This window comes from Protopterus annectens, chromosome 7.part0 (genome assembly GCF_019279795.1).
Source record: "Protopterus annectens isolate FY-2018-M chromosome 7.part0, PAN1.0, whole genome shotgun sequence".
NCBI lineage: Eukaryota > Metazoa > Chordata > Ceratodontiformes > Protopteridae > Protopterus > Protopterus annectens.
The window spans coordinates 1,482,568,110-1,482,592,438 of record NC_056739.1 but is presented as its reverse complement, the minus strand read 5'-3'; the positions used below and the strand labels follow the sequence as shown (position 1 = coordinate 1,482,592,438).

Below are 24,329 nucleotides of genomic sequence, written 5' to 3'. Positions count from 1 at the left end.
CCCAGGCTGGAGTAGGGGCTCTCCTGGGGGGGGGGGTCTTAAATTTTTGGCCCCTCTAAAGAATTGCTTTAGCAGGGGGTGAGAGAAGAGGGGTGGTTCAGTATTATAATGTGCTGAAACGGCAGAGGCATGAAATTTAATTGACGAGAAGGATAGGCCCTTGTGGAGCATTTCTGTTAGGTACTTATATATACGAGGTAAGCGGGGCACCATTGTGCCCATCCCGAGTCTGACTCCAGGAACAGTATCTTTTCCACATTTCAGCATAGGATTTTCTAGCACTAGGCCTCCTTGCCACCAGAACGACATCTAGCACCTGCTTACTGAGGGATGCTATTGGAGAGCTCAAGGAATTAGCCAGGCTGCAAGGTTCAAAGTTTGAAGCGGAGGGTGCAGAATCTGGCCCGCCTGCTGGGACAGCAGGGAAGGGGTCTGAGGCAGGATCCATGGTTCCAGCAGTGTCGTACTGTGCAAGAGAGGGTACCATTGTTGGCGTGGCCAGTCTGGTGCAGTCAGTATTGTCCTTGGCTTGTCCTGTTTGATCTTTAGCAGAACCTTCGGGAAGAGAGGCAGAGTGGAAAAGGCACAAACTGAGAGGCTTCCCCAGGTAAAGGGCAGGGCATCCACTTTCCAAGCTTGAATGTGGTAAGTCCTTGTGCAGAATTTGTCCAATTGGTAGTTCTGAGGGGAGACAAACAGGTCCATCTCTTGAGTCCCCCCATTTGTTCCTCAAGAGGTTGAATATTTTTGGTTCCCGTTTCCATTCCTGTGGGTCCATAAGATTTTTGCTTAGTTCGTCTGTCAGAGAATTTAGCCTGCCTGGCAGGAATTGAGCCTGTGGGTGCACTTGGTAGCTCAAGGCTGTGTTACACAGAGCCATGGCTAGTCTGCAGAGAGGGTATGAGTGGGTTCTCCCCTGCTTATGTACCACATAACTGTGGTGTTGTCTGTCTTTAACAATAATTGTCCTGGAAGAATGTGGTCTTTGAAGGCTGTCAGGGAATTCTGCACAGCTAACATTTCTTTTTGGTTGATATGCAGGTGCATCTGTCTCGGGTTCCATTTGCCCTGAATGCACTGCCCTGCCAAGTGAACCCCCCATGCATAGTCTGATGAGTCTGTTAGGGTTTGGGTGGCAGGAGGTAGAGTGAAAGGGGGCCCCTTGTTGTGGTAGCAGGCCTCTGCCCACCAAACGAACTCTGTCTTTATACAAGGAATGATAGGAATTCATTGATCCTGGGTCCTGAGAATGTTGACACCATAGGCTTTTTAGATACCATTGTAGTTTCCTCATATGCAGTCTTGCATATGGAATTAGTAGAATGCAAGAGGCCATGAACCCCAGGTCTTGCAGATTTTCCTTGCAGATAGCTGGGTCTTTGTGGCCAGTAGTTTGAAGTAGGTTGTCAAATAAACTTGTTTCTCTGGAGTGAGGAAAGCCAGCTGGGAAGTAGTGTTCAAGCTTGCTCCCAGGAATACAATCTGTTGGCAGGGTACTAGGTGAGATTTCTTCTCGTTTATGGTGTATGCCAGTGAGGTTAGAAGTTTCTTTACAAATGCCAGATGTTTTAAAAACAAGTCCTGGCTTTCTACCTGAATCAGACAATCGTCCAAGTATGGGTATATTTGAAAATTTCTCTGCCTGCAAAATGCAATGGCTGGAGCTAGACACTTTGTGAATACCCTGGGCGCAGAAGATAAGCCAAAGGGAAGTGCAGGGAACTGATAGTGCATGGAGCCTGCCCTGAAGCACAAGTATTTCCTGCAAGATTCCCTTATTGGAATGTGCAGGTAAGCTTCCTTTCAGTCTAAGGTTGCCAACCAGGCATCTTTGCCTAGCACAGGAAGCAGCTGTTGAAGTGTTAGCATTTTGAATTTTGGAATTACCAAAAAGGTGTTTAGAATAGAGTAGTCCAGAATAGGACACCCGGAGCTGTCTTTTCTGGGTACCAGGAAAAGTCTTGAAAAAAAACCTTGTCCCCTTTCTTCTGCAAGGACAGGTTGAATAGCCCTGATACTTAGAAGAGAGAGAACCTGCATTTGGGGCTCTGCCCTTTGATTTGGGGGTAGGTCTGGCCAACCGTTGGGGGTGGTATGGTGTGGTATGGTGTGGAAGTAGAATCTGTATCCTTGGGAAACTATATTCAAAACCCATTTGTCTTTGGTAATGAGTTCCCAGTTTTTTGCATGCAGGGCGAGCTTTCCTCCTAAGGGAGCAGGCAGTTGAGCAGGGCTTGGAAGAGTTGAGCTTAAGTCGTTGTGCCATTTTTCCATATTGGGGGGGGGGGGCCTTACTACTCTCTGCTTTGGAAGTGGAAGCCCCCCACTGCTTAGGCCTGTGCGTAGCCTGAGACTGTAACCTAGGTGGCCTGCTGTTCCTGGGTTTGGACTGAGAGGGCCTAGAAGAGACTGGAAAGTACCAATTCTTTGAAGGCCAATGCCTACTAAATCTGGGAGGCTGCACTTGCAGGAATTCTTTAACCGTTTGCATAGATTTAGCTTTTTCCTCCATCTTTTTGAGGACGACTTCTGCTTTGTTGCCAAACAGATGGTCTTGGTTTAAGGGAGCATCCAGTAATTTAACTATCATGATCTGGCAAGTTTTGTTCCATAAGCCAAGCATGCCTTTAAGTACAGACCCAGTGACAGCAGCCATGCAAGATACTTCTCAAGAGTCAAAACCACATTGCAAAGTATGTTTACCAACTTGTTCTGCAGAATGCATTAAATCCTGTAATTCTTTGTGTTCAGCAGAGTCCGGAATCATCATCATTTTATGTTTAAGCAGTCCCATAACATGCTGCTGGTACTTTAACATATGAAACTGGCAATTTAAAGCCCTAATGGCCAAAGTAGCAGACGTGTATACCTTCTTACCCCATCTGTCCAAGGCTCTGGAATGTCTATCAGAAGTAGGATTTTTGGCAGCAGTAGCCTTAATGTCCTTTGGTCCTTGTGAAATAGTCTCTGGATCCACAGTAGGATTCTTGAAGAGGAACTTGTGAGAGTCAGGTACTCCAATACCGGTCAGGTTTACTGGGAGCTGGAGGGGAGGTGTCTGGGGAAAAGCTAGATTCCAGGAAAGCATAACCTACAATGTCCAGAACAGGAGAGATAGCTAAAGGCCTGTGTTGAGGAAGGAGTAAGAATTCCCCAAGCCTCTTTTTGGAGTCAGAGTAATCCTGGCTTTCCCAGAGGAAATGCTCCTTAAGAGTTTGCAAGGTTTCACCAAAAGAAAAATAGTCTGGAGGGGAAGCAGAGGGGAAAGTACAGTTGTGTGCTAACCATAAATGTAGATGTTCGAGTGTATTCACTGTTGAAGTCATTATACTTGGGTTATACTGTGGCAGGCTACCCGCAGTCGGCCTGAATTCCAAAGTCCTGGTCCGGCGTCGGTTGCTGTTGCCTCTTCCCTTACGTCAGTGTGCCAGGGGTATAAAAGATGCAGCCGATGCCATTTTCTTCAGTTTTTCTTGCCCCAGATGTCAGGTGCCCTCTAAAGGGTAGGCTAAAAAACATTGCTTATAAAAGCATGCACTAAAATAAACAATACATTTATCTACAAGCAAATAAACCACATAGGTTGTATAGGATAGAGAAGTACAGATAAGTCCCAGCAAAGAAAGGGGGATGGTGGGTAACCTGGACTGCAACAGTGAATACACTCTAACATCTACATTTATGGTAGGTACACAACTGTACTATGTTCATCGTGTTTCACTGTTGCAGTCATTACACTTGGGTTGAATCCCAAAGCTGAGGCTGGGCGGCTGGGTCTAAACAGAATTACGAGTGGCTATAAGGCCCTGCAAGACTGCAGTGGCAAAGCCTGCTCTGGATTTTTAGTAAAGAGGTAAGTAGTAGTGCTTAGTAAAAGTGTGCACGGAAGTCCAAGTTGCAGCCTCCAAAATATCCTTGGTTGGTACTCCTGTGAGGAAGGCTGCTGAGGTGGCTGCTTCCCTTGTAGAATGTGGTCTAATGCCCTTAGGCACTGACTTGCCATGTTGTGAATAGCAGAAACTAATGCAGTGTCCTATCCATTTTGAAATAGTCTGCTTTGCGATAGCCTTTCCTTGTGATCCTGAAGCATATGCCACTAAAAGTTGCTCAGTCTTTCTGAAAGCTTTAGTTTTGTCCAAGTAGAAGCGTAGTTGTCTGTGGATGTCCAAAGAATGCAGAAGTCTCTCCCTATTCTGTGGGTTTGGGAAAAAAGTAGGCAAATGAATGGTTTGATTAAGAGCCACACTGGACACTACCTTAGGCATAAATGTTGGGTTTGTCCTTAGAGAAACACTGTCCGGATGGAAGATGATAAAAGGTTCCACAGCCATTAATGCCTGTAACTCTGAGACTCTTCTTGCTGAAGTTATTGCTAGGAGCAGAGTTGTTTTCCATGACAAGAATTTTATCTCCGCTGTATTGGCTGGCACGAACGGAGGCAGTGTGCGTTTTTCCAAGACAAAATTGAGGTCCCATGCAGGTATGGTGCTCTCCTTGGAGGTCTTATGTTTTTGGCCCCCGTGAGGAACTGCCTAAGCAATGGATGTGAAAAAATAGGTGGGTCTGTATTGTAATGAGCTGAAATGGCAGAGGCATGGATCTTAATTAATGAGAAGGATAGGCCTTTGTCCAGCATCTCAGTTAGATATTGTAAAATCTGAGGTATATTTGGAACAAGCGTGTCAATTACTTGTGCCTGGTTCCAAGCACAGAATCTCTTCCACTTTTCTGCATAAGATTTTCTGGTGCTGGGCCTCCTGGCTTCCAAAATAACATCTATAACCGCTTTAGAGAGAGGTGCATTGTGAATGGTTACACTATCCGCCATGCAGCTAGATTTAGGGTTCTGAGTTGGCTGTGCAGGATCTGATTGTTTTGTTGGGTCAGTAAATGAGGAATTTGAGGCAATGTCCAGGCTGGGCCTTGGGACAAGCTCCTTAGGATTGGGTACCAGTGTTGGCGTGGTCAATCTGGGGCAATTAGTATCATTTGTGGCTTCTCTTGTCTGACCTTTAGGAGTACCTTGGGGAGGAGAGGCAGTGGAGGAAAGGCATACACTGTAAGGTTGTTCCAGCTGAATGACAAGGCATCCACTTTCCATGTTTGTTTTTGAAAAGTCCTTGTGCAGAATCTCTGAAGTTGGCAGTTGTGAGGGGAGGCAAAAAGGTCTATGTCTGGGCATCCCCATTTCCTTGTTATCATGCTGAAGATTTGTGGATCTACTTTGCACTCGTGAGGATCCATGAGTTCTCTGCTTAGTTCGTTTGCCGGAGCATATGTTTTTCCTGGCAGGAATTGTGCTTGCAAGTGTACTTGGTAGGTCAGTGCTGTGTTCCACAAAATCATGGCTTGTCTGCAGAGGGGGTAGGAATGTGTGCCCCCCCCCCCTGCTTGTTTATGTACCACATATAACTGTGGTGTTGTCCGTCTTTATCAGCAGCTGTCCTGGATGAAGTAGTTCCTTGAAGGCTGTCAGGGCATTTTGTACAGCTAGCATCTCTTTTTGATTGATGTGAACATAGGTTCATAGGTTTATACTAGGCTATCTGCCCTAAGGCATTTATAAGCCTAGCCCAAATTTTTGTGGCTTACGCCACCCACCCCTTATATGAAAAAATACTGTGCCCATTAGTTTGTTGTGCCTCTGTCCAGCAGTGACACAGAGATGATTCCCGGGGTAAACCTACGATCGCCCATCCACAGGTCAAGATTTCTCTTGAACAGAGCCAGCGAGGTGCTCTGTCTCACATGGACCGGGATTTTATTCCACAGCATAGGGAGTCTCTGAGTAATAAATCTATCCCTCCAGCACGTCCTATTTATATCCGTGCTAAGGTTTAAGTCGCTTGCTCTAGTGGTTTTGGTGGATTTGGATTTTTTGAGGTGGAGCATGTCCATTAATTCTGGGTTGGACATGGCCTTGTATGTCAGGCACATGTCACCTCTGAGCAGACGGTATGCGACTGAATAGAGCTGGAGTTTCTTCAATCTGGCAGCATATGACAGATTTTGGAGTCCCTTTATCCTTTTGATGAGGAACTTTTGGGGTCTCTCCAATTGCTGCAGATGTTGGGTGAGATACATCCCGAATGGGGCATTGTACTCGATCATTGGTCTGATAAGTGAAGAGTACAGGGAACAATGACCTCACTAGATCTGGATGTGAATCCCTTCATGATCAGGTGGGCAATGTAGAAGGTCTTTCTAACCACTTTAGCAACGTGAGTGTCAAAAGAAAGGCCACTGTCAACCTGGGTCCCCAGGTCCCTGATAACCTCTTCTGTGCTTAGTGGATTGCCACCTATATGGTAGCTTGGGGTTACCTTGTTTTCCCGAAGGGTATGACTATACATTTTTGGCGTTTAACTTCAGGCCATGGCTCTGGCACCAGCTATCTGTTTCCGTGAGTCCCTTCTGAAGGATATCCGTGTCCGATGCACTTTCCACTATGGCCCAGTTTGCAGTCGTCTGCAAACTTTGTCAGCCAAAGTCCTCCCATGTTGGCCTGTACTTCTGAGAAGTAGATGCCGAACAATAGGGGCCAAGGACAGAGCCCTGTGGGACACCACTTGTGACCGGCTTGGAGTCTGACATAGCGCCAGCAACTCTAACCCTGTGGGTTCTGTCCTTAAGCCAGTTTGCAACCCATCTTGTGACATATGGGTTTACATTTAAGCTGGTAAGTTTTCTACAATACCCGAGTGGGGTATTGTGTCGAAAGCCTTTGCAAGGTCAAGGTAGGCTGTATGGACTGCCTTTCCCTCATCAATGGCCTTGGTGACTGTTTCGAAGAAGTCGACCAAGTTCAAAAGGCATGATCTTCCCTTGACGAAGCCAAACTGGGTCGGGTCCAATGTCTGCAAGTCCCCTATATCTTTGTTTATGAGCTCCATTATGATCCTCTCCATAGCTTTGCAGTCTAGACTTGTTAAGCTTATGGGGCGGCAATTACCAGATGCCTTTGGCTTGGGGGCCATGTGCCCTGAATACATTTTCCTGCCATGTGGGTCCCCCAGGCATAATCTGATGCATCTGTTGTTAGTGTTTCCCTGGCGGTGGGTAAAGTGAATGGCTGTCCCTTGTTGTGGTGGCAGGCGTTTGCCCACCATTGAAACTCCTGTTGCAGGCAGGGAACGAGTGAAATTAATGATTCTGGGCTGTGGCAATGTTGAGTCCAAATACTTTTTAGATACCACTGTAGTTTCCTCATATGCAGTCTTGCATATGGAATTAGCAGAATGCAGGAGGCCATGTAGCCCAGAGCCTGCAGAATTTTTCTTGCAGATAACTGGGTCTTCGTTGTCATGCTTTCGAAGTAAGAAGTCAGTTGCCTTTGTCTGGCGTGAGATAAGCTATCTGGGCCAGTTGTATTTACGCTTGCACCCAGGAATATTATCTCTTCAGAGGGTACTAGTTTTGATTTCTTTTTGTTTATTGTGTACCCTAGGCAAATTAGTAATCTTTTTACAAACGCCAGATGCTTTAGTAGAATGTCTTTGGTCTCTGTGTGAATAAGGCAGTCCATGTAGGGATATATTTGGATTCCTCTGTCTGCAAAATGCAATTACTGGTGCCAGGCATTTTGTGAAGACCCTGGGCGCAGTAGATAAGCCAAAGGGCAGTGCAGAGAATTGGTAGTGCATTGAGCCAGCTATGAATCTGAGGTATCTTCTGCAAGATTGTCTGACTGGGACATGCAGGTATGCCTCTTTGAGGTCCAAAGTTACAAGCCAAGCCTTCTTGCCCAGCACAGGCAGAAGCTGTTGCAGAGTCAACATTTTGAATTTTGGAACGTCCAGAAAAGTATTTAGAATAGACAGGTCCAGAATTGGTCTCCATGCTTTGTCCTTTTTGGTACTAAGAAAAGTCTTGAGTAAAATCCTTGTCCCTGATCTTGTTGTGGCACTGGCTGAATAGCCCTCATGTCCATGAGAGATGAAACTTGTTTTTGTGCCTCTGCCCATTTGATTGTGTGGCAGGTCTGGCATACCTTTTGCCTTTGGAAGGGTGTGAAAATGGAACCTGTAGCCCTGAGAGACTTTGTTTAGGACCTATTTGTCCTGGGTGATCGTGTGCCAATTTTGTGAAAAAAGTGCTAGCTTTCCCCCTAAGGGTGATGCCAAAAGATAAATGCTTGGCATTGGCAGAGGGAAGTCATTGGGACTGTTTCCTATATGGCTGTGATTTGTCTTCTCCGCTTTTGGAGGTAGAAGCATCGCCTTGTTTGGGCCTGTATGAGCCCTGGGGCTGTTGTCTGCCTCTAGGGAGTCTGTACCTGCATCTTTGTGGCCTGTCTGACACGGGAAAGGACCAATTCTTAGAAGGCCAGTTCCTGCTAAACCTGGGTGGCTGTACCTGTAAGAAATCCTTCACTGTCTGCATAGATTTAGCTTTATCCTCCATTTTCTTCAACACCTCTTCTGCCTTAACACCAAACAAGGTATCATGCTGTAATGGAGCATCCAATAATTTTGCTTTAACATGATCAGGCAGAGACTGTTCCTTTAACCAAGCATGCCTTCTAATAACAGAACCTGTTACAGCGGCCCTGCAAGATGCCTCCAGTGAATCATAACCACAATGCAAAGTATGTTTTCCCACTTGTTCAGCTGCATGCAATAAATCCTGCAAATCTTTGTTTTCAGAACATTCAGAATTTGTCAACATTTTTTGTTTTAACAAAGACATTAAATATTGCTGATATTTGAGCATATGAATCTGACAATTTAAAGCCCTTACAGCGAAGGTGGCAGAAGTGTAAACTTTCTTCCCCCATCTGTCCAAAGCCCTAGAATCTCTGTCTGTGGGAACAGGGTTTTTGGCAGAAGCAGCCTTGACCCCTTTGGGACCCTGTGAGATAGTTTCTGTGTCAGCAGCAGGGTTTTTGTAAAGAAATTTATGGGAGTCTGGGACCCTGTAGTATCTCTTCGGCTTAACAGGGGCAGGTGGTAGAGAGTCTGGAGACAGGCCGGACTCTGAAAAAACATCATCTACTATGTCTAGTACAGGAGGAATTGCAAGAGGTCTGTGCTGAGGAAGTAAAAGAAAGTCTCTAAGTCTTTTCTTGGAGTCGGAATAATCCTGGCTCTCCCAATGGAAATGCTCCCTCATGGTATGCAGGGTTTCTCCAAAAGAATAGTCCTCAGGAGGAGAAGCTGAAGGAATAGAATCTTCAGCATCAGAATCCTCATATGGAGGAACAGAATATCGCTGATCAGAAGAGGAATCGGTGGAAATAGAAACCTGATCAGAGGAATCATATTCAGTGTCTTCCTAGGCCTCTTATCAGGAGGGGGATGGGAACCCCTGATCAAAGTAATTAGGTCTTCGGCCATTTTGAGCATCTGTTTCTTAGGCATAGAAGCCTGTCCTGGAGAATGTTGTACTGGCTTCCTTGTCTTTAAAACTGTTTTAGACTTTGTCTTGAATGCTGAAGTAAGCTTTATATAAAGTTGTGTAGGTCTGAAAACACCCTCAGAAGCAGATACCTGCTCAGCGGCTCCAGAGCCATCTGAGGGTTTAATTTCCGAAGGGCCAATACCTTGAGTATCCAGAGGCCTAGCTGTCTCCACGAGGGAGTCGGAGGCGGCCTGTGGTTCTGAGGTAGCAGGAGTCAGGAGCTGCAAAAGCGCCTCACTGAGCACCGGCGACTGGCCTAGAAGAGGCTTTGTCGTCGGTTTTGGACCTCGGATGCTTGTCCTTGTCTTTATCCTTTCGTTTTTTTTATGAATTCCGGTCGGTTGTTCCTATGGCATTATGTAGTTAAACCTTCTGCCAAAATAATGAAAACAAAATTGTACCAACGCTTAATAGTGCGTTGGTGAAATCTAGCACAAAACTGACAACTAGCAATGTCGTGGGTCAGGGCCTAGGCAAGGAATACAGTAAGAGTGGAAATCCTTATGAGTTATTTGCTTCCCACAAGAAATACAATTGTTAACTTTTTCTGACATCGGTCTGGAGCAAGAAAAAAGTTTCCCCAATGGGGTACTTGGCTTTATTGAATACTTCGGATCTGAAATTAGATTTCGAAAATCTCAGGAGTCGGCCAACCAGCACTTGCGAACTGCTTTTGCTTTGGGCACAGCGCGGCAAGAAAGATTGAAGAAAATGGTGTCGGCTGCATCTTTTATACCCCTGGCGCACCTCAGGGAAGAGGCAACAGCAACAGACGCCGGACCAGGACTTTGGAATTCAGGTCAACTGTGGGTCGCCTGCCAGTAGGATAACCCAAGTGTAATGACTGCAACAGTGAAACACGATGAACATGTGGTATGGTAACAGAGAAAAACTGGATTTGCAGGCATTATCTTGTACCTGATAAATCCAAAAAAGGACAGTGCTGTGGAACATTTGAGACCATTTCAGGATATAAAATGAATGAAGGTAAAACAAAGGTTACAGCCATATATTATACACCCACACAAAAATTGGTTCGGCAACACCCACATTTATGGGGACATAAGATGAAGTGCCAGTATGCATTAAAAACAGCTTCTACTATGACAACTAAGTATATGTGGGCAGAGTAACAAGAAAATACAAAAATTAAGAAACTGGAAACTCTTAATTAATATGAATAGTAAGATAAGCAATGAAAATATTTTTATTCCCTTGAGTCTTTTCTATGGATCAGGCATACATTTATCAAACAGGGGAGAAACAGTGGACAATAAAGAATTGAAGAAATTTTTCTGGGAGGGAAGGAGGGCACGAGTTAGGTGGGATAAGTTGATTCTTCCACTAGAACAAGGTTGTAAAGGTTTACCCGATTTGAAGGGGTACTTTAGAGCTACGCAGTTGACACACATACACACAACATAACCAGAAGGTTATAATTCAAGGAATAATTAGCATGGCATATAAAATACTGCATAACTATAAAAGAGTCAAATCAAATGAGGCTGGAAAAGCAATTTACAAGAAATAAGTGGGAAGACGTGTATGGCTCCAAAGAATGCAATCAAGTCCAGAATATTTACGACCTTTTGCTTGGAAGTACTTGCATAGGTACTTTGATACTTCAAGCAGACTTCAAATAATTTTCCTCAAGTAGACAGCAAATGCTGGAGGTGTGATGAAGGAAAAAGGTAATTGGGAACATATATTTTGTGAGTGTAACGAGTTGGCAGATTTTGAAAATTCCCTACAGAATACTCCATCAGAATTATTGGGTGAGCAAATGGCTGTAAGGAAATGCTTCTTCTGAGCTGGGATATAGGATCTGACTTGCCTATACGTAGTAAAGCCTTATTAAGTTTTATTCTGTTGGATGCCAAAAAAGCAATTACTAGAAAATGGAAATTAAAGTCAACTGTATTTGAGATATTGAATATTGTAGTGAATACAACAGGAAGGTAGATCTTTACAAAAGGGGAGTAAATTGCATAGAAACAAATGGAAATTGTGAGAACAATACATGCAGAATAATGTTCTGGAGGAACAGTAAGGTTTAAGGGAAGGCAGGGATTGAACTGATGGTTATAAAAAATGTGTGATGTACATTGTATACAACTAGAAACCACTTATGGTCTGTTTCTTTTATATCAGTGTGTTTACTTACATCTTGAGAGATAATTTAATAAAGGTGTTAAAAACAAGAACATTAACTTTTCTATATTTTGATCCTGATCTTCATCAGGTATTACAATCAAACCAAAAAATGAACCTACTGATGTCATTTTCTTAGACTGCTTAATACCATGGCTATTTCCCACACTGCTGGTATTTCCTTGTGTTACACTTGCCAATTAAATGTATAGCCACAAATACAGCATGCATTTGACAGCCCACAATACTTCTAAATCCGTCTAATACCACACAGATAACACTTAAAAGTGATGGAAAACAGTTTTATATTTCAACAGTCCTCATGCCCCAGTCCATGCATTTCCAGTGCATTTTACACTTTAAATGTCCATATACCATAATGTTCCTTTCTTCCAAAATGTCCACTCTGAATTGTATATGAATTTACTTGAACTGCGAAGTTTGTCAGAAACATTCATTCTACCAATATATTTCTTTTTCCTTCATAAACTTGCAAGAATCTTCATGATCTAAAAGGATTCAAATGTAACAAAACGTGTTACCCAGATTTATAAAGGATTTCACATGTGGTGCCCCTATTCATAATTGTACAGTTATCCCATAAAAACACTGATCCACCATTTTACCAGCTTTTGATTTTATCCATTTGAAGCTTCTTCCCCTGAACACCTACACTTGATAATTTATTTCTTCAGATGTTACAGTTGCAAACAACCTCCTTTCTTTACTAGGTAGCAGCTGCCCTTCTACAGTTTTCTCATTTGACCTGCTCATGCCATATCCTCTGCAACTCAAATGCTGCAATCAGCATTTTCCATTCCCTTCTGTTCTCAGACTATCAGTCACTTTCAGAATCTGTACAGAGTGCACCTTTCCATCACCTCGAAGCATGAAACAGCAACTTCAACACTGGCTTCCTCAGATTCCAAATATAAAAACATCCTCTTCCAAGACTCCTACCTGGAGTTTTGTTATTTTCCACATCCATTGCATTACCAAATGAACTATGCCTCACCTCCAAGCTCTCTCCAGCTGCAATGTACTCAGCCACTGACATCTTGCCTTTTCCAACAATTCCACAACCAGAAGCACTCCCCAGAACCTCTTCCATCAAAAGAATTTCTCTGATGCTCTGGCCATATTTCTCCTACTCAGTATGAATGTCACCTTGCAAAGGGGGCCACTCGCCTAATAGGACTAACCTAATCACAAGGTGTAAGAAAAAAAAAAATAAAAAATATAGCCACTTCAGGAAACTTGATGCAATGGTCTGTGCACATGAAATACACAACTTTTTTTGAAGGGAAATACCCACTAGACTCTAAGGATGTTTTGAACTTGATATGCTAAAATCTTTGCATCTTTACCATTAATACCAACAAAGATGCCACAAATCTTTTCTACCTTACTGGAGTCAACATTTCTTGTCAAAACATATCTCTTGTTCTTTTCTTTGTAATTTGGCACTCCCAGATGGGATTCATGTTATACTCACAACCCATTTGCTTTCTTAGCTGAGTAGGAACTATTTTGCTATTTTTAAACATTAAGCTCCAAGACAGCTTCTTTAGTGATAACTCACATAGCCTTTCATCATTTTTAGCAGCAGCATTTCTAAGATGCAGTCATCAGCCCAGCCCTGATGCTTTTTTTCTTCTGTTAATGTTAACTGATGTACTTACCCAAAAAATAATAATTCTAGCAGTCTGTCATATTTCTCTGGCAAATACACTCTATTCAACACAAGTGTTGTGTGCAGTTTTTCAGCTTGTCTGAATTTCACTTTTATGTCACACTTTTGTAGACTAACATCCAAGGCAATGTAGGAGATATATCAAAGATGTTCTTGAACATGCTTTGCAAGGGTTTCTGGATCATTTTCACCAAACCGCTTAATCACATACATACCCATGAACTTTCCTGCATCTGTACACGAATGCCAACAACTTGTTTCCTATCCAAGGATATCTTGTGTGCATTTATAAATGCTCTTCACCCACAGGCAATGGATCTGTTTTTCTGTGGGAAACCGTCTCTATATACAATGCTGTCATTACTTGCATTACAACTGGCATACTCACAAAAGTACAGTTGTGTGCACTTGCCATAAATATAGATGTTAGAGTGTATTCACTGTTGCAGTCATCACATTAGGGTAATCTGCTCGCAGTAGCCCCCACTCGTCCTGATTATCAAAGTCTTGGGTTCTGTGTCGGTTGCTGTCTCATCTGCCATGACATCAGGTAGTCAGGGGTATAAAGCATACAGCAGACACCATTACATCAGTTTTTCTTGCCCCAGATGTCAGCTGCTCCTCTAATGGGAAGCAACTATATATATATATATATATATATATATATATATATATATATATACATATATATACACACATACAACACACAAGGTTATACCTCCAACAAAAAAGCAAATACACCAAAAAGCTTTTAAGCATAATAAAAAGGAATAGAGGTATAGCCAAAAGAAGTCAAGGGGCTGGAGGGAGGGTAACCAGGACTGCAACAATGAATACACTCGAACATCTACATTTTGGCAAGTATACACAACTGTACTGTGATCTTTGTGTTTCACTGTTGCAGTCATCACAGTTGGGTGCATTCCCAAAGCTAAGGATGTGAGGAGAAATTTATACAGCATTAGGACCAGCTATGAGGCCCTTCAAGACTGCAGTGGCAAAACCACCTCTGGATTTAGAGAAAATTGGCAAATGGTAACGCTTGGTGAAAGTATGTACAGAACTCCAGGTAGCAGCTTCTAGGATGTCCCTGGTAAGGACACCTCTGAGAAAGGCTGCAGAAGTAGATGCAGCCCTGGTTGAATGTGGCCTTATCCCCTGTGGGACAGGTTTTCCATGGTGCTTATAGCAGAAATGAATGCAATTGGCCTATCCATTTAGAGATGGTTTGCTTTGAAATGGCCTTCCCCTCTGCCCCTGCAGCAAATGCCACCAGCAGCTGTTCAGATTTTTTGAGAGGTTTAGTCTTGTCCAAGTAAAATCTAAGTTCTCTGTGCACATCTAAGGAGTGCAGTATCCATTCCCGTTTGTTCTGTGGATTAGAAAAGAGGGTTGGCAAATGAATGGACTGATTAAGAGCCACACTGGATACTACCTTGGGCATGGAGGGTTTGGTCCACTAGGTTTTACCAAGACAGAAATCCTCTGGAGGGGAAGCAGAGGGAATAGTGTCCTCTGCAGCAGAATCCTCATAGGTAGATAAGGGTAAATCCTGGTCATCAGAAGAAACAGAAATTTCAGAATCCTGATCAGAAGTATCAAGAGCAAATTCAGTCCTAGGTCTCAGAGGGGAAAGGTTGGCTCCTCCCCCCTGATTAAAGTAATAAGGTCTTCAGCCATTCTTATAATTTGTTTTTTAGGCATAGAGGCCTGATCATGCGGTCTGGGCATCTGTTTTCTAGGCATGGATTGGGTTTTAGGCCTTGAAGAAGAAGATGGCGTCGGTTTAATATGCAAGTCAGTAGGCCTGAATACACCCTCAGAAGCCAGTGCCTGCACAGTGGTTCCGGATCCATCCAAGGTAGACACATCCGCAGGTTCCACAGTTGAAGCATCTCGCAGCATACTGGACTCCGAATGAGTCTCAGTAGAGGCCTTAGAATATGAAGTAGCGGGTATCAGGGGCTGTGAAAGCACCTCACTGAGTGCAGGTGAACTGGCGACTAGCTTAGAAGCATCGTCAGCAGCTTTGGACCTAGGCAGCCTGTCTCTGTCTTTATCTTTGCGTTTTTTCGGAATGTCAGTAGTCGGGTGGCTTACCGAAGCCATATATGGGTAATTGAACAGAGTACCAAAATATTTAGAAGCGTAAATATACTGACAACGAATAGTTTGTTTAAATAAGGCACAAAACCGACAGCAAGGTATGTCGTGGTCAGGGCCTAGGCAAGGAATGCAGTACGAACGAAAATCTTTGAGGTATTTGCTTTCCACAAGAAATATAATTATTGACTTTTACTGACATCGGTTTAGAGCAAGAAAAAGTTTCCTAAATGGGGTACTTAGCTTTAGTTGAAGACTTCGGTTCTGAAACTCGAAAAACAAATTTCAGGAGTCAGCTGACCGGCACTTGTGAACTGCTTCTGCTTTGGGCACCACACAGCAAGAAAGACTGATGTAATGGCGTCAGCTGCATGCTTTATACCCCTGACTACCTGACGTCACTGAAGATGAGACAGCAACTGATGCAGGACCCAAGACTTTGATAATCAGGCCGTCTGAGGGCTACTGCAAGCAGATAACCCTAATGTGATGACTGCAACAGTGAAACACGAAGATCATCATCACTTTGGTGCTGGAGCAGTTTTATAATTTTTGTCCGTCAGACCTCCACATCCCAAGTGATACCTTTCTCCAACAGCTTTCTTAAGAAAGAGCTGGGACTTCGGTGGCACAATTATTTTTTTCAAATAAACAGCTGCTATATGGAAAGAAATACTTGTAAAAACTGCATATCTAAAAATGAAAACTAAGTTTCAAGTGTACAGAGTAACTATGTCAAGATCATCAATGGTTAATAAGGGAACCATAAAGATTACACCTGCTCTGTCATCCATGAATCATGGTGCAGTAATATCAGAACACATTGAAAATTCGGATCCTTGGGCTACTATAACTATGGGAGATCTTTAAATGGGCACACGTGATCTAGCTTTTGTCTAAAAATGGTAGAGGATCCTGATTTCTTAACGAATGTGAGGGATACACCAGTGATGCCTTCATGACAGGGTGGCAATGAAATCATTGTGGACATGCTGTCATTTAAACATTCAGCAACAATAGAAACACTGGGAAGATATTTACAAGGCTTTTTTTCTGAAACTACTGAATGTGCATTCCAAGACTAGTTTTAGCCATCAAGTAACAGAAAAAAATCTCTGGCTTGCCACTAGATAAGAGCATCCCTTCAAAAAATGTACAGTTTAGCAGACTAGTTCAAAGCACTACAAGGTTACGTTCCTAAAAACCCACACCCAATGTGTGAATTCTCTTTGTTTACTGAGATACCCTATAGAAGTTTAGTCCAAAGCTCTGATCTGATATGACCTGGTTGGAAATTGTTCTAAAAGGCAGAAAGTTATCTTTTTGCTTCATTCAACCCAAGTGGAGCCAAAGGACTTGGTGGTATTGACCATGGAAATACACACACTACCACACCAGGGAAATGAGGCTGCTATAAAATGGGAAGCTGTGACTGAAGAAAGTCAGACCGGACACCACCACTTATTTCTATGGACATGGAAAGGTTTAATCCAACCAAAGCCCACAGTTATCTCGGGCACCAGAACAAGTGTCCATCATGTACAGCTTTAACATAGGAACTGTGGAAATAGTTCATCAGTTTTAAGTCCAAAATGGGATCTGCTGTTACATTGTGCATAAAACAGCAGAAATACGACACAGGATTATAGTGACATACACACTCTGAAACAAAGCTGAAAGAATAATCATTTACTTCTTTAAACCTGTAGAGGTCCCAGTTTGGGCATTAAACACTGAAAATGCACTTCAAGAACTCTTACCTCTGCATTAGGAGTACAGGAACGTCTTATGAACCTTGCATCATTACCAAATGTCCTGGCATCAACGCACATCTCTAATCCACTGAACTTGGAATAGAAAAGCACAAAGGGATACGGCCTGTATGGAAGACAAAGCATACACAAGCATTACATTATGAAGACAAAATCAGACAATTACAGCATTTACAAAACTTCACATTTATATTAAGCTACTAAGACAGATGCTAACTAAGAACGAGGACTGACGCACACAATTCAACATGGTACTCCTGTACTCGAGCCCCTAAAGATGCAAGTTAAAATACAAGCTATGCAAAGTGATTTTACAAGGAATTCAAACCTCAACACTGATCATCTTCCTCAGAAAACAATGCAAACTATGGACACCAAACTGACAGACCACCATGGGACATTTAACTCTCAATTATGCCATGTAGAAATATGTTAACTTGTATAAAATCTTTAACCAACTTCGCCTCATGATCTGATGCACTTTCACACAAATATTAATTGGGAAGAAACACACTGTGGGAAAGTAACAGATTCAGGGGAGGAAGGCTCATCGGGAAGATGTCAATACAGTACCTATTTAATCAAGTTGCAAAAGAACATACTACTTAATTAAAAAAAGAAAAACTGTGAAATTTAAGATGACATTAGGTTGAAATGCATAAAATACTCAATGACATTTCACACAGAGACCTAAACAGGAATTTCTTGCAAACAGATGCAGGAAAAAGTACAGTTGTGTATACTTACCATAAATGTAGACGTTCGAGTGTATTCACTGTTGCAGCCATCACATTTGTATTATCTGCCTGCAGGTAGCCCTCAGCAGGACTGAATACCAGAGTCTTGGATTCCTGTGTCGGATGCTGTATCTTCTTCCATGACGTCAGGTCGTCAAGGGTATAAAACATGCAGCCAATGCCATTACATCAGTTTTTCTTGTCCCTGATGTCAGGTGCCCCCACAATGGGCAGCAATTATGCTATGGAACACCTCCATCAAAAAGCAAATACACCAGAAAGCTTAGATACACCAAACACAAAGGAAAGGTAGAGCAAACAGAAGTCAGGGGGGCTGGATGGAGGGTAGCCAGACTGCAACAGTGAATACACTCGAACATCTACATTTATGGTAAGTGTACACAACTGTACTATGTTCTTCATGTTTCACTGTTACAGTCATCACATTTGGGTTATTTCCCAAAGCTGAGGAAGGGAGGAGGAAGTTAGAGAGCATTAGGGCCAGCTATTAAGCCCTCCAAGACTGCAGTGGCAAAACCAGCTCTGGATTTAGAAAAAATAGGCATGTGGTAAAGCTTGGTGAATGTGTGCACAGAGCTCCAGGTAGCAGCTTTTAGGATGTCCCTGGTAGGGACTCCTCTGAGAAAGGCTGTAGAAGTAGCTGCAGCCCTGGTGGAATGTGATCTTATCCACCGTGGGGTAGGTTTTCCATGGTGCTTGTAGCAGAAATGAATGCAATGGGCTATCCATTTAGAAATGGTTTGCTTTGAAATGGCATTCGCCTCTGCCCCTGCAGCAAAGCCAACTAGCAGCTGTTCAGATTTTCTGAGAGGCTTAGTGCTGTCCAAATAAAATCTAAGTTGTCTGTGCATGTCAAGAGAGTGCAGTATTCATTCTCCTTTGTTTTGTGGATTAGGGAAAAAGTAGGCAGATGAATGGATTGATTTAGAGCCACACTAGACACCACCTTGGGCATAAAGGAAGGGTTGGTCCTGAGGGAAACCCTGTCTGCATGGAAGATAATGAAGGACTCCACCTGCCATGAGGGCCTGTAATTCAGACACTCTTCCTGCTAAAGTGATGGCTAGAAGGAAGGCTGTTTTCCAAGAAAGGAATTTCAACTCTGCAGTTGCAGCTGGCTCAAAGGGAGGTAGAGAGATAGCTTTTTCAATACAAAGTTAATATCCCAGGCTGGAGTAGGGGGCTCTCCTGGGTGGTCAAATTTTTGGCCACTCTAAGGAATTGCTTTAGTAGGGGGTGAGAGAAGAGGGGTGGGCTCAGTATTATAATATGCTGAAATGGCAGAGGCATGAATTTTAACTGATGAGGATAGGCCCTTGTGGAGCATTTCTGTTAAGTACTGAAGAATATGAGGTAAGCTGGGCACCATTGTACCCAACCCTCTGAGTCTGGCTCCAGGAAATGTATCTTTTCAACTTTTCAGCACAGGATTTTCTAGTACTAGCCCTCCTTGCCTCAAGAATGACATCTAGCACCTGCTTACTGAGGGATGCTATTGAAGAGCTCAAGGAATTAGCCAGGCTGCAAGGTTCAGGGTTTGAAGCTTAGGGTGTAGAATATGGCCCGCCTGCTGGGACAGCAGGGAAGGGGTCTGAGGCAGGTGCCATGGTTCCAGCAGTGTCATACTGCACAAGAAGGGGTACCAGTGCTGGTGTGGCCAGTCTGGTGCAATCAGTATTGTCCTTTGCTTGTCCTGTCTGATCTTTTGCAGAACCTTCGAGAGGAGAGGCAGAGGAGGGGAAGGCATAAACAGAGAGGCTTCCCCAGGTAAAGGACAGGGCATCCACTTTCCAAGCTCGACTGTGGAAGTCCTTGTGCAGAATGTGTCCAATTGGTAGTTCTGAGGGGAGGGCAAACAGGTCTACCTCTGGAGTCCCCTATTTGTTCCTCAATAAGTTGAATATTTTTGGTTCCAGCTTCCATTTGTATGGGTTCATGAGATTGCGGTTTAGGTCGTCGGCCAGTGAATTTAGCTTGCCTGGCATGAATTGAGCTTGTAGGTGTACTTGGTAGCTCAAGGCTGAGTTTCACAGAGCCATGGCTAGTCTGCAGGGGGTACGAATGGGTTCCCCCCTGCTTATGTAGCACATAACTGTGGTGTTGTCTTTCTTTACCAATAGTTGTCCTGGAAGAATGCAGTCTTTGAAGGCTTGTCAGGGAATTCTGTAGAGCTAACATTTCTTTCTGGTTGATATGCAGGTGCATCTGTCTCGGGATGCACTGCCCAGCCAAGTGAGCCCCCATGCTTAGTCTGATGAGTCTGTTGTAAGGGTTTGGGCAGCAGGGGGGTAGAGTGAAAGGGAGCCCCTTGTGGTAGCAGGCCTTTGCCCACCAAAAAAAAACTCTGTCTTTATACAAGGAATGATAGGAATCATTGATTCCAGGTACTGAGAATGTTGACACCATAAGCTTTTTAGATACCATTGTAGTTTCCTCTTATGCAATCTTGCATATGGAATTAGTAGAATGCAAGAGGCCATGAACCCCAGGGCTTTCAGAATTTTCCTAGCAGACAGCTGGGTATTTGCGGCCAATAGTTTGAAGCAGTTTGTCAAATAAACTTGTTTCTCTGGAGTGAGGAAAGCCATCTGGGAAGTTGTGTTCAAGCTTGCTCTCAAGAATACAATCTGTTGGCAGGGTACTTGAGATTTACTTTCGTTTATGGTGTACCCCAGTGAGGTTAGAAGATTCTTTACGAATGCCATATGTTTTAATAGCAAGTCCTGGCTTTTTGCATGAATCAGAATCGCCCAAGTATGGGTACATTTGAATATTTCTCTGCCTGCAAAATGCAATGGCTGGAGCTAGACACTTTGTAAACACCCTGGGCGCAGTAGATAAGCCAAAGGGAAGTGCAGAGAACTGATAGTGCATGGAGCCTGAAGCGTAGGTATTTCCTGCAAGATTCCCTTATTGGAATGTGCAGGTAAGCTTCCTTTAAGTCTAAGGATGCCAACCAGGCATCTTTGTCTAGCATAGGAAGCAGCTGTTGAAGTGTTAGCATTCTGAATTTTGGAATTACCAAAAAGGTGTTTAGAATAGAACGGTCCAGGATAGGACGCCCGGAGCTGTCTTTTCTGGGTACCAGGAAAAGTCTTGAATAAAAACACTGTCCCCTTTGTTCTTCTGGGACAGGTTGAATAGCCCTGATACTTAGAGAAAACCTGCTGTTGGGCCTCCAACCCACTGACTTGGGGGGTAGATCTGGCTAACCGTTTGGGGTTGGTAGGGTGTGGAAGTGGAATCTGTATCCTTGGGAAACTATATTCAAAAAGTACAGTTGTGTACACTTACCATAAATGCAGATGTTAGAGTGTATTCACTGTTGCAGTCATTACATTTGGGTAATCTGCTGGCAGGTTGCCCTCAGTCGGCCTGATTCAAGTCTTGGGTCCTGCGTCGGTTGCTGTCCATTCTTCCATGACGTCAGGACATCAGGGGTATAAAACATGCAGCCGACGCCATTACATTAGTTTTTCTTACTCCAGATGTCAGGTGTCCCCTAAATGGGGAGAAAATAAAATTAAAAGCACAAAAAATATACCTCCATCCAAAAGCAAATACACCAAAAGGGCTTTTCAAGCACAGTGAAAGAAAGTAGATGTATAGCCAGAGAAAAATAGGGGGCTGGAGGGAGGGTAACCAGGACTGCAAGAGTGAATACACTCGAACATCTACATTTATAGTAAGTGTACACAACTGTACTATGTTCTTCGTATTTCACTGTTGCAGTCATTACATTTTGGAAGATTCCCACAGCTATGGATGGGTGGAGGAAATTATACAGCATTAGGACCAGCTATAAGGCCCTGCAGGACAGCAGTGGCAAACCCAGCTCTGGATTTAGAGAAAAGTGGTAAATGGTAATGTTTGGTGAAAGTATGAACTGAGCTCCTGGTAGCAGCTTCTAGAATGTCTCTGGTAGGAACACCTCTGAGAAAGGCTGTTGAAGTAGATGCAGCCCTAGTGGAATGGGATTTGATCCCTTGGGGGACAGTTTTTCTATGATGCATACAGCAGAAAAATACAATGGCTTATCCATTTGGAAACGGTTTGCTTTGAAATAGCCTTTCTCTCTGCCCCTGCAGCAAATGCCACCAGCAGTTGTTCAAATTTTCTTTGAGATTTAGTCCTGTTTAAGTAAAATCTAAGTTGTCTGTGTACATCCAATGAATGCAGAATCCGCTCCCCCCTTGTTCTGTGGATTGGGAAAGAAAGTTGGCAAATGAATGGTCTGATTAAGAGCCACAATGGATACCACCTTAGGCATGATGGATGGACTGGTCCTGAGAGACACCATGACCCACATGAAAAATGATGAAAGGCTCCACTGCCATAAGAGCCTGTAATTTGGAAATCCTTCCAGCTGAAGTCACTGCTAAAAGGAAAGCTGTTTCCAGGAGAGAAATTTTAAGTCTGCAGTAGCAGCTGGCTCGAAAGGAGGGAGAGTGAGCTTCTCCAATACAAAATTGAGGTCCCAGGCCGGGGTGGGAGCTCTCCTGGGTGGTCTCAAGTTTTTGGCCCCCTGAGATACTGCTTTAGCAGAGGATGAGAGAAGAGGGGAGGGTTCTGTGTTGTAATGAGCTGAAATGGCTGAGGCATGGATTTTTATGGATGAAAATGATAGGCCCTTGTGAAGCATCTCAGTTAAGTATTGCAAAATCTGAGGAATGTTGGGCACTGCTGTGCTTTATCCCTTGAGATTGACTCCAGGCACAGAGTTTTTTCCATTTGTCAGCATAAGATTTTCTAGTACTAGGTCTTCTTGCCTTCAAAATGACATCAATCACAGGTTTGCGGAGGGATAAGGGTGAATTTAGGTGATTAGCCACACTGCAAGATTCAAAGTTTGGAGCCAAGTGTGCAGAGTTTGGTTGTTCAACTGAGACAGTAAAGTAAGTGTCTGAAGCAGGTGCTACGGTGGGAGGTGTGACACACTATGCAGGAGTAGGTACCAGTGTTGACGAGGCCAGTCTGGAGCAATCAAAACTTTTTTGGTTTGTCCTGTTTAACTTTTAGTAGAACTTTGGAGAGCAGAGGCAGAGGGGGAAAGGCATGAAAAATGATGAAAGGCTCCACTGCCATAAGAGCTTGTAATTTGAAAATCCTTCCAGCTGAAGTCACTGCTAAAAGGAAAGCTGTTTTCCAGGAGAGAAATTTTAAGTCTGCAGTAGCAGCTGGCTCGAAAGGAGGGAGAGTGAGGTTTTTCCAGCTGAAGGAAAGAGCATCCACTTTCCAGGCTTTTTTGCGATGAGTCCTTGTGCAGAATTTGTCCAACTGATAGTTCTGGGGTGTGGCAAAAAGATCTAGTGTCTGGGCTCCCCCATTTGCGTGTCAACATGCTGAAAAACTCGAATATTTCAGTAGTCGGCCGACCGGCACTTGCGAAATACTTCTGCTTCGGGCACCGCACGGCAAGAAAGACTAAATAAAATGACATTGGCTGCATGTTTTATACCCCTGACGACCTGATGTCATGGAAGAGAAGACGGCAACCGACGCAGGACCAAAGACTTTGGAAGTCAGGCCGACTGACTGCAACCTGCCAGCAGATTACCCAAATGTAATGACTGCAACAGTGAAACATGAAGAACATCTGGTAATGCAAGTAGCCTGCTTTGAAGCGGAGGTATCTTCTGCAAGATTCCCTGATTGGGATATGCAGGTAAGCCTCTTAAATCTAAAGGTGCCAACCAGGCATCTTTGCCTAGCATAGGAAGAAACTGGTGAAGAGTCAGCATCTTGAATTTTGGAATGTCCAGAAAGGTGTTTAGAGTAGACAGGACCAGAATTGGACGTCATGATTTATCTTTTCTGGGTACCAAGAAAAGTCTTGAATAGAAACCTTGTCCATTTTCCTCTTCTGGTACTGGTTGAACAGCTCCCATGCTCATGAGGGAAAGTACTTGTTTCTGGGCCTCTGCCCACTGATTTGGGGCAGGTCTGGCCATCTGTTTGGAACTGGCAATCTGTGGAAATGAAATCTATACACCTGGGATACTATATTTAAAACCCATTTGTCCTGGGTTATAAGTTGCCAGCTTCTTGCATAAAGAGACAGTTTCCCCCCCAAAGGGGCGGCTAAAAGGTAAGTGTAAAGGGAAGTCACTGAGACTGCTTACCACAGGGAGGTGGTCTTGTTGTTTCCAGATTTGAAAGAGGAGGCACCCCATTGTTTTGTTCTGAAAGTCCCTTGGGACTGAAACCTGGTGCCTTTGGAATGTCTGGGTTTGACTTGAGTGGCTCTCGAAGCAACTGGAAAGGCCAGTGCCTACTAAATCTTGGAGGTTGCACCTGTAAGAAATCTTTCACAGTTTGCATAGATTTAGCTTTATCTTCCATCTTTTTTTAGAACTTCTTCAGCCTTATTACCAAAGAGACAGTCCTGTTGTAAAGGAGCATTCAACAATTTTGCTTTAACATGATCAGGCAGAGTTTGCTCTTTGAGCCAAA

General features: G+C 43.6%; 1 protein-coding gene across 2 annotated transcripts in view; it reads right to left on the bottom strand.

The window, feature by feature from the left end:
• SETD5 (SET domain containing 5) overlaps positions 1–24,329 on the bottom strand; it is a 2,687,190-nt gene that overhangs the window by 1,582,808 nt on the left and 1,080,053 nt on the right. For both annotated transcript variants that reach the window (XM_044078031.1, XM_044078032.1), the window contains exon 10: positions 17,107–17,224. In XM_044078031.1, the coding sequence (XP_043933966.1) occupies positions 17,107–17,224 (118 nt within the window). The remainder of the gene's footprint in view (positions 1–17,106; positions 17,225–24,329) is intronic.